Source organism: Pteropus alecto, unplaced genomic scaffold (genome assembly GCF_000325575.1).
Source record: "Pteropus alecto unplaced genomic scaffold, ASM32557v1 scaffold202, whole genome shotgun sequence".
Taxonomy (NCBI): Eukaryota; Metazoa; Chordata; class Mammalia; order Chiroptera; family Pteropodidae; genus Pteropus; species Pteropus alecto.
In genome coordinates, this window is record NW_006432451.1 from 1,310,772 (window position 1) to 1,321,526 (window position 10,755).

Genomic DNA, 10,755 nt, shown 5'->3' on the forward strand with positions numbered 1-10,755 from the left:
CAGGACCATGGCCACAGGAACACTGTTCAGAACAATCTGCAGCTAGCTGAGGGATGAACCTCCCCAGAGGCAGAGGCAGTCCTGGGGAAGTGCCAGGTGTTGGCCTGTAGAAGCCTCCTGAGGGCACAAGGGCACTAGCCTGGAGTCTGGCCAGAAGCTGGGGTGAAGGGGGCTGCTGGGCCACAGAGCAGGACCTGCCCAGGAAGCTGTGGCCTCTTGGAGAAAGACAATCCAGAGTGGGCATGAGACCAGGGTCCTCTGACCAGGCCTCACCTTTGAGTGTTGATCCCTTCAGAAGACTGCAGCCAACACCAAAGGAAGCAGTAGTAGCAGACCCAGAAAAGGGCCCCAGATGTAACCAGGGCCTGAGTTTGGCTCTGAAGAGATTTTAGGGTCCTCTGCACCTGTGGGAAGGGAGAAGGTTTGCCTCAGCCTGGAGATAGCTCTACCTGACCTCCCACCCACCACCCCACCAGGCATGCAAGTGGGGGTCCAGCAGCCAGGAAGAAAGCTCCTACTCGGAGGGTGCATGCTCCACCATGCCTACGCTGCCTACGTTGGGGGCAGGGTGCTGACAATCTGGAGTCAGGAGGAAAGGTAGGATGGACACTATAGGCCTTAACCTGCAAGGACAACTGCTGGGCCAGGGTATTAGTGGTGGCAGAGATATTGGGGAAATTGAGTAGGGAATTGGAGAAGGTGTGCCCCAAGTGGTCCAGTGTGGCCTGCAGCTCACCTGGTTCATTCTGGGTTAGAGAAACTGAGACCAAAACCTCACTGGACAAAGGCGACTCAGCCTCAGCCTTGCCCTCCTCCTGGGAGTGGGATCGTGGCTCCTGTGTCCCTGTCAGAGATATCTTGGGGTGCAGAGAACTCTTTGGGCTCCTGGAGGACATTCTTGTCCTGCTGGCCTCTTTGTCTGCCAATTTGAGGATGGGATCCTGGGTCAGACTGGGGGAGGTAGTTGGCCCTTCATCCAAGGAGAGCAGGCTGTGAGTTTCAAAAAAGGAGGGGACCTCGGTTGTTAAGGAAGGTGGAGCTTCTGTTGCCATGGAGGAGGGGCCTTCCGTTGCTAAGGAGGATGGTGCCTTGGTCTCTACAGCAGGTAGAGCTTTGGTTGCCAGGGAGTCTGAGACCTCTGTTACCAAGAATGGAGTTTCTGTTCCTGGGGAAGAAGAAATACCCGCTTTCCTAGAGTCTGAAGCTTCAGTTGCCAAAGAAGATGGGGTCTCAGTTACCAGATAAGGCAAGTCCTGAGACTCTTCTGGGCCTCTGATAGGTTCTGATAAGAGAGATAAGGCCTGGCATTAGTGTTACAAGCCGGACCCCATATCCCTCACCCCACCGCAATCAAGGCGAAGCGACCAAACGTCCTATGAAAACACACAAACACACATACACTCTCTCCAGCGAATATATCCCTAATTAATAATAAATGCTCCTCCATTCACCTCCTTGTCCAAGTCTTCCTCTCTCTGCTCTCACACTGCCACTTTTTCAGGAGACTTCTCAAGCTGAATTCCTGTTAATACTCCGACCACGCCCACCAGTCGGCTCCGCCCACCCAGGCTTTCTCCATCTGACTACGCCCACCTCGCGCGGAGCTTCTCCTCTACCCTCCGCTTGGAGGGTTGAAATCCTGTCTCTGGGAATGACAGGGCGCCACAATAGGTGCTCAAGGAGAGCAAAACAGGCTTGGGAACTCGGATGGGGAGGGACTGCCGAGGGTCCTTGGAAGTTGCGTCCAGCTGGGCCCTTCCCCTGCCCACGCACCGCTCTGGCGCCGGGAGAGGCTCGGGACGATCCAGTGGGCGTCCCTTCCCTCCCCTTCCTCACCCTCCCCAGTCCATCCCCAACTCACCACAGACGAAGTTCTCACAGCGGTAGCCCGAGGGACATTGGGAACACGGATGCCCCTCCTGGTAGGGCCTCTGCCCCTTCACGTTCCCTCTGTAGGAGGAGAGCAAACTGCTGGAGGAGGTCCGTGGCAGACCCTGACCCTACCCCTGATACACACACCTAGCCCGAAAGGGCCCCTGGCTCTTACACGCCCACAACTAACTTGCTGGGCCAGTGAGAGAAGATTCCCATCGGTAACCTCACAACCCCCCAAAGGTATAGGACATAGGCTCCAGATTGGCCGCCTCCCACTTGCCTAGACTGCGTCCGATTCAGCCCTCCCTATAGGGCTCCCTTGTACTCACGGGGGCTCATAGTTGCAAACCAGCAAATGGATATTGGTCTCCTCAACGCCCTGGAGCTTCTCACAGAAGTGGGAGCCACAGCCAATCCTCTCTGTCTTGGCCCAGACTACCTGAAGAAGGACAAATCCAACAGTTTACCCTGGGTAGGATGGCCTCTAGCTGGTGTCTCTTTAGACCAAGTGGGGAGAGGAAGAAGCCTTATAGCCTGTTAGATGTGAACCCCTGAGGACATGTAGCTTCAGGACAACTCTGAACAAAGGATTTGAGGGAGATTTGTTCTGAAGAGTCTACTCTCCCTTGCCAACCATGCGCACCATTTCATCAGGCCTCTCTTCCTTTGAAAACCTTCCCTTTTGATATACCCTCGTGAATTCTTCCTAGAGGCTACTGCATTTTAAACCAGGGGTATATCCAAAGGAATTAATCTCAAATGGGAGAATCTTAGACATCAGCAACAAGTAAAATCCAAGGGAGGGAATAGGAGGAGCCGTTTTGGAAACAGAACTTCTCCCAAATCACAAGGAAGCAGGAACTTGCTCTGTAGTCTCTAAGTGTGTCTCCTAGCTGCTAGAAGTTCTGTCTTAAATATAAAATTTTAAGTCAAAACAGCCTTTGTGCACTGCCATGGGTTTAGACCAGCAACCTCCTCTTGTTATTTCTTGGCCCAGTCAGCCTAGGAGTCACTCAAACTGAGGCCAGATTTTGCTATGAGATCTGGTTCTGGCTGTTAATTCTGCACACCGTTCCAGGACTGGGGTCTTTCTGCTTGAATCAGCTGAAGGTCCTCCAGGTACCACTCGGGTGATTTCTCCCAGGCAGAAATCACCCGAGTGCACACACACTCAGGCCTACAAAAGGCTGAGATGGAGATGGGGCAGACCCACCCCTGCTGGGCACAGACTGCAATCCTAGAGGAGAATGTGTGTGGGGGGGAGGGAAGTGCAGGAGAGGTGGCGGGGTATACAGGGAAGGGGGCAGGGAGGGCTGACGCACCCTCACAACTTCCTGATCTGGGCGGATGATGTTGGGATTTCCTGCCCTAAAGATTAGCACTAAAAATACCACCTAAAAGAGGCACTGGAAAATCAAATTGGTGGATATGGGTAGGAGGATGATTGTTTTATTTTCCTTTGTCTTTTCTTAAAAACTTATCTTCACGTTATTATTTGAACAACAAACACTGGGAGGAGGAAAGAGAGAATTCAGTAATACTAATATTAATTCCCCTACACACATGCGCGCACACACCCTTACTCCTCTTAAATGCAAATTCAAACTTTCAAAATGCAGTGAGAATCCCGACATAAGTAAAAGGTGATGGTGAGGCAGGACATGGTCTCAGAAGACTCCCTGAAACCTTTCCTCAGTGACAATTTGCTCTTATTTACAGTGTTCAGAAGCAAAAAAAAAGTTAAGCAAACAAAACAATATTGTGTGCTTTATCATCCTCTGGCGGATTAGAAGCAGCAACTTAGGCACCGTGAGAAATGCCAAAAGGACAGTGAAAGAGAAGAAAGAAGTGGGGTGGGGCACTTACTGCTGGGGCAAAAGCTCTGCATAACTCAGGCTGGAGGACAGCACTGCTACCATCCAGGAAACGGCCCTGAGACCCCTAACTGAGGTCTCTTCAGTAGCAGCAGGCCGAAAGGGATGGCCTCGGTTTTCAGACGGTGGTTTTTAAAGAAGAAGCTGAAAATGGTTTAGTCAGTTTGAGAAGCCGACTTCGTCAGAGGCCTGGACAACCATTAACTACTCTGGAAAGATGACTTTTATGAAGGATTTTAGGGAGTTTAGTGTGTGGACTAAAGGACTTGCCGGTGAAGGGACAGGTGGCCCCGTCTTGTATCGCCCATGGCGGATGCGGCCCCACCCATCTGCCGGCCCGCCGGCCCTCGCACCTGCGTGTAGTGGCCGCACATCTGGCCTGGGTCGCAGGTGGCGGTGCTGAGGTTGTAGTGCTCGTGCTCAAGGTACCACTCCTCCACGGCCAGCGGCACGTCCATGCCCTCGTCGGTGATGGCGAACAGGTTCTCGCCGCGCTTCCCACGTGCTTTGTTGTGGCCCCACACACACTCCTGCGCGTAAGCCTTAGCAAAAGCAGCCAGCTCCTCGTCCCACCTCTGCGAGACAGGGACAGGTCGGGGAAGGAGATGAGGACACCTTGGGCTCGATGGAGGAGGGGGGGGTTGGGAAAAGGAGGTGAGGATGCCCACAATTCTGAACAGAGAAGTAGGTTGAGGATTTCCTAGGGGCCTTCGGAGGCAGGAGACCCTCCCTCCTTAGTAGGATGACTCTTACTCATATCTGGAAAAGGTCTCTGCTCCTGATGAACTTCTGTGGAGAGGCGCGAGGGTGCCACCCCAGGCGGTGGAGTTAGCCAGACTCGGGCCCATTCACCAGCTGTGTAATTTTGGACAGGTTCCCTAACCTTTCTGAACTCACAGGAAGTTGAGAAGAGTAAAGGAAGAATAAATATTAATATTAACATTCTTCTGTGAGGAAGGTGGGCAGTGATGCCCCTGCCTACCTGCCCGAACTGCTTTGAAAACCACAAGATGTCCAGTGAGATGTTCAATGGCTGGGTTGTTTATTCAGCCATGCCTCTGCCTCTATCCATTCACCATAAATCTGACTTGGGGGTCAACGCTCCTCTCTCAGCTTCCACTCTCCCCTTGGAATAGCCCAGCCTCCATGGCTTTACCAGCTGCAGCCTTCCATCCTGAGTGCTCTTCCCAAGGGCTCTCAATTCTTGTCAACTGATGACCCTTTTCCCCCCCAAAATTATGTGCCTCTTATGACTCACTGAGAGGCCTCTTTTTAGAGCTTTGGTGGCCCAAAGATCTTTCAGATTCCAAAGGCAGCGCTCTCCAGTGGGGACCTCAGGTGAGACAGCGAGAGGAGGCATTTTAGGTTAGGGGGCCTCTGAGGTTCTCTGTTCTTGGCTGGGAGGACAGGCCCAGTGTGGGTGGGAAGAGGGATTAACAAGGCATCCGACCAAAGGATTGAGGAAGGAGGCCTGGATCCCATTAAACTTTGTCCTGGCCTCTCCTGGAAAGGGATTGCCTGGCGGTAACTCTTGCTCCACCCTCTGGGGGCCCATCCAGCTGTGGGAGCCAGACAGCCCATAAAGCTCCTAGAGCTTGGGTGACCCCGAGGGAAGGAGGCTGTGTGGCCACACCCACTCTCTACCCACAGGAGGCTTTCAGGAGCAGTTGCCTGGGATGGGGATGGGAGCACTGCAATGAGAAGAGCTCCACTGCTATGACTGGGCTTTTTTTGTCCCAAATCACTGGTCCCTGAGGTTCTCTCAAACTCTGGTGACAGTGGGAGATAAGGAATGGGAAAGGGGCAGAGTGCTGGGGACCAGGATCAAACTGTCTGGGATGACTTGCAAGACTCCAGACTAGACCGTAAGCTCCTTCGGGGTAGGACAGTGTGTATCCCCACTGTCTGGCACAGTGCTGGCATACAGCGGGTACTCAACGGATATTTGTCAACTGATCACAGAGACAGGGCCCTGCTTAAAGCAGTATCCCCTACAGAGCCAGGCTGTCACTTCCATTCTGACTAGATGCCTGGAGCCCCGCCATTAGAGAGTTATTCCCTTGGGATTTAAGTCTTCTCAGTGGTCTAGAGACTCCTAGGGAGCTTCAAGAGTCCTGGCACCCACCTGTATTGGCCACATGGTCACCATCTGAAAGCAATTCATTCACTCGCTCACTAACTCTCTCATTCATTCATTCAACAGTCCTGGGCACCATGCCAGCCCTGGGATGACAGCAAAGAACAAGAAGCCATGTTGTCATAAACTACAAACTGGGTCACCATGTGGGAAACGAGAGGTATACAATGGGTAGAATGCAGGCATCAAAGAGGGCCATTTAGCTCAACCTGTGGGTAGAGAAAGAGACAGTAAGCTAAGTGTCAAGCAGATTTTTGGTTGGGGGAAAGATAAGCTATTCGGGTTACTGAAGGAGAAAGTGGGCAGGAGAGGAATCTGAAGATGTAGGCAGGGGCCAGATACACAGAGAGGTTTCTCAGGAGCTGGAGCTTTATCCTAAGGCACTAGGGAGCCAGTGGGAGCCATTGAAGGGTCTTGAGTAGGGTCAGGCCTGTGAGTCAGATCATTCATTTTGGTAGCAGAGGCCAGAGGCTGGGGAAGCCATTCGAGGCTGTCCTAGGAGTCCTTGGGAGAGGAAATGAAAGACTGAACCAGGCTTGTGCCAAACGGATTGGGTGGGCTTCAAAGAAAACTGAACCTTTTTGGAGGTAAAAGTGGTGATTAGATGTGGAGGCTGAGGAAGAAAGAAGAGTCCACGATAATCCCCACCTGCCTCACCCTGGATCCATTCTTGCTTTTGTTAATCCCTTACTGAGCGCTTACTACTTGCCAGGCACTGTTCTAAGTGCTTTATACATATTCGCTCATTTAATCCTTACAACCATCCTACAAGGGAGTTTTTATGTTATCATCCCAATTTACAAATGAGGAAGCTGGGCACAGAGAGGTTAAGTAACTTGGCTGAGGTCACACAGTTAATAAAGGGCAAAGTTAAGATTTGAACCCATGCCATATGGCTCCTGAGTCTCTGCATTTGCCACTGCTGAGGTTGCGCCTGAGCCTTGTTCCCACCAGGCAGCAGCATATCCCCTCAACCTCTGAACTGCTTTCAGGAATGTTACCCAACACCTGAGATCCACCTCTGTTTGCAAAGCAGCTCCCAGCCTGTGTAGCCTCCCAGTCTCGGCCAGCAAGACTGTAGGGCATCAAGGATCTACAGATGGGGAAACGGAGGCCCAACACTGAGTTTCAGGCTTCACTCACGGAGTTGCTGGCAGAGCTGGTACCAGCATCCAGGGCTCCTGATTTGTTGTCTGCAGTCCCTGGTTGCTCAGTGGTGGTGCTGTGTGTGTCTGTAGAGCCCCTCTAAGATCTTTTTCATGTGTCATCCTGTCTGACTCTCAGGGCAGGGATGCCCTGGATCAGGAAACTGAGGCCTTAGATAGTAAAGGGGCCCACCAGAAACGCTTTGCAATATTGGACAGAGCTGTTAGAACTCTAGTCTTGGACACCCAGGCTCACTGCCGTGTTCCCCAGGTTTGACTTTGCTCTCAGGCACCATCTATGGCTCCCTGGACACTGACCATCAACTTCCCGGGCCACCTGAGGGAGGGCAGGAACAGGGTAAATTTCTCACTTTATCTCTTTTAATCCTGAGCATAAACATTCTGTCCCTAACCCTGCCATCAGATAACTCTCCCTCCCTGACAAGAGGTAACCACCTCCCTGCCTCGAATCTGGCTTCTTTCATATGTAGGCAAGTCCATGTATGTTTGCTACATTGGCATGTGTTCCCGCCTGTATACAACAGTATTTTAAACTGCATGTAAATATATCCTACTGTGTCTATAAATGGAGAGAGATTTCATTCCCCTGCCATTCAGTATTACATCTGTGAAATTCAGTACATGTTGATATATACGTAGCTCTAATTACGACCCCATTTTACAGACGAGAAACTGAGGATCCTTATTATGTTAAGGGACTCACCCCAAATCATGGGTCTTGTAGGTGGCCGAGACAGAATTTAAACTGTGTGATCCAGAGTGCTCTCTGCTTCTGCTTCCTGTACTCGCCCTACTTCCTCAGTACCTCCCTCCTACCCAGAGGCCTGGACCCATCCTATGTTTCCTCTTCTCATCTCCTTGGAAGGCATCTGAAAGACCATTCCACTTCCCAGGGGGCACATGCATTTTAGGAAGCACTGGGAAGGGGTCATTGGGGTGGGAAGCTGGGGCATTCAGACCTGGCTCTATCAGCTCTTTGATCTGCAAGCCCCTGAGAGACCAGCTTGTCCCTCTGAGGCTCAGTTTCCACAGTTGTATAATGGGGCTTCTTATGGGGACCTATGAATTATATAATGTCAGAGACTCTGTCACTGACCCAAGAGCCGAGTCTCTGAGATGGCTTCAGCTAAGGGATGGGAGAGATTGGTGGGGAGCCTTGCCCAGCACCCCTTCAGTCCCGGCAGGTGAGTGCCCCTGGCCACACTCACCATTCGCAGCATGTTGGCGGCTGGTGGGGACACTTGGGCACGGTAGAGGTTGTGCAGCTCCACCATAACACGTTTCTCATCATCACTGAGTGCTCCGGCAAGGCCTATGGTGGCCACCAGCAGTAGCAGTGGCAGCAGCAAAAGCGCCAGGAGACTGCGGGAGCTGTGCATGGTGACCAGCCCTCTCTGCCTCTCCCATCCAGGGGTCTGGCAGCTGGATTTAAAGTCCTTCCCACACAAGCACCACCCTGGCTGGGGCGGTGGGAGGGGCTGTCTGGAGGCCTGGCCAGGCACACACAATGTCTTGGGGAGGGCTGGGTGCTTGGGTCCAGACCAGAGTTGAGTCCACTCCCAATCATTTATTTCCCCTCAGAGTCCTTGGAAAAAGACTCCTTTCTCTTGGTAACAGAGGCTCAGGCCAAGAACTGTGTGAGTGCTGCAGTCCTTCCCAAGTTGTGGACAGGTCCTCCAGGGGCAAAAGTACAGTAACCTCTGCAGAGATCATACCCACTGAGTGCTGAAGGCAGATAAGGGGAAGGAAACCACATGGACCCTATCCCTTAAAGGACTGGGCAAGAAAGAGAAGGCAGGTGGCTTGTGGAAGGATGGAGGAGAACAAGAAGTATTTGGTAAAGGTTGAGCCAACCTAAGTCTGAATCCTGGTTCTGCTTCTTTGCTAGCAGTGACAATAATAATACCTACCTCATCGGGCTCGAAAGAGGATTAAATGAGATTAAATGTATGTAAAGCACCCAGTACATTATCTGGCACGTAGTAGGCCCTCAGTAACAGTAGACAACAATCACGCACATGACATGGCCTTGGCCAGCTCCTAGCTCCGTGGGGAGGTAGGACTCTTGCTTATCAGAGGAGGGACTGAGGTGTTTCTCAGTCTAGCTGTGTCCTGGAATAGGATTTTTCACTATGAATAAAATTTTGGCTTCCATATGCCCCTGTGAATGCATGTTCTTGAGGAGCTCATTTGGAAGTGGGATGCTGGGACCACTTCAGTTCTGAATCTGTAGAAAATAGAATGTATCTGTTTTTGAAATCAAGAGAGAGCAGAAGAGTAGAGGGGTGCGTGAGCTGATGCAGCAGGAGCTGAGGGGAGGGTATCAGAAGAGAAATAGGCCCACTGGCCAAGCACTTGCATTGTAATGACCATGCAGGGGCAGAGACCGAGGTCTTGGCCTTCGTGAGGCAGGAAGCTGGAACCAATACTGCTGAGTTCAACTAGGACCCTTGAAGCCTGCACTCCCAGTGAATAGGGACCTGGAAGAAGTCTGCTCATTGGCTTTGGAGGATGGCAAGAAAACCTGTCACTGCTCAGGTCTCTGGGTAAAAACAAAAGTAAAACAAAAACAACTTGGATTCAAAAACAAACAAAACTATTAGAACTAATTTAAAAATTCCGCAACATTGCACAATACAAAATCAACACACAAAAACAAGTTGTGTTTCTATAGACTAACAATGAACAATCCAAAAAGAAAATTAAGAAAATAATTCCATTTACAAAAGCAATAAAAAGAATAAAATACTTAGAAATAAACTTAACCGAGGAGGCAAACAACTTAATACATTGAAAACTACAAAACGTTGCTGAAAGAAACTAAAGAAGACACAAAGAAGTATAAAGAAATCCTATATTCATGGACTAGAAGTCAATACTACCCAAAGTAATCTATAGATTTAATGCTATCAAAATCCCAGTGATAATTTTTTTGTAGAAATAAAAAGACCATCTCAAAAAATCATGTGGAATCTCAAGAAACCCCAAGTAGCCAAAAAAAAGTACAATTAAGAAAAACAAATTTGGAGGCCTTACACTTCCTGATACTACAAAGCTACAGTAATCAAAACAGTGTGGTACTGGCATAAAGACAGATACATTACATCAGTGGAATAGAATACAGAGCCCAGAAATAAACTCATGCACATATGATCAAATGATTTTTGGCAAGGGTGCCAAGACTATATGATGAAGAAAGAACAGTATTTTCAACAATTTATGTTTGGAAAACTGGATATCCACATGCAAAAGAATGAAGTTGGTCTCTTACTTTACACCATCTACAAAAATTAACGCAAAATGGATCAAAGACTTACACATAAAAGCTAAAACAATAAAACCCTTAGAAGAAAATACAGGGGGGAAACTTGATAACATTAGGTTTGGTAAAGATTTTTTGGCTATAACACCAAACACATAGGCAATGAAGAAAATATAGATAAATTGGACTTAATTAAAATTAAAAACTTTTGTGTCTTATAGGATGCAATCAACTGAATGAAAAGGCAACCCACAGAATAGGAGAAAATATTTTCAAATCATATATTTGATAAAGGATTAATCTCCAGACTATATAAAGAACTCCTACAACTCAACAACAAAAAACCTAAACAATCCGATTTAAAAATGGGCAGAGGATTTGAATAGACATTTCTCCAAAGAAGACATACGAGTGGCCAAAAGGCCCATGAAAAGATGTTCA

At 49.6% G+C, this 10,755-nt stretch overlaps 1 protein-coding gene across 1 annotated transcript; it reads right to left on the reverse strand.

The window, feature by feature from the left end:
* Positions 1-291: 291 nt before the first annotated feature.
* PI16 (peptidase inhibitor 16) lies at positions 292-8,431 on the reverse strand. Its single transcript, XM_006907313.1, has 6 exons — positions 8,261-8,431; positions 4,103-4,324; positions 2,205-2,314; positions 1,862-1,950; positions 634-1,282; positions 292-433 (listed from the first exon to the last, which is right to left on the reverse strand). The coding sequence occupies exons 1-6, from the start codon at positions 8,429-8,431 to the stop codon at positions 292-294; spliced, it is 1,383 nt and encodes a 460-aa protein (XP_006907375.1).
* Between the last annotated feature and the right edge of the window lie 2,324 nt (positions 8,432-10,755).

What these genes read in the sequence shown, in the direction of transcription:
- PI16 (XM_006907313.1), bottom strand. Translation starts at nt 8,431, where the DNA reads ATGCACAGCTCCCGCAGTCTCCTGGCGCTTTTGCTGCTGCCACTGCTA. An exon ending in GTTTGCAACTATGAGCCCCC is followed by an intron (nt 1,951 to 2,204) that starts GTGAGTACAAGG and finishes CTCCTCCTACAG; the next exon opens with AGGGAACGTGAAGGGGCAGA. An exon ending in AATACCCTGGCCCAGCAGTT is followed by an intron (nt 434 to 633) that starts GTCCTTGCAGGT and finishes AGCTATCTCCAG; the next exon opens with GCTGAGGCAAACCTTCTCCC.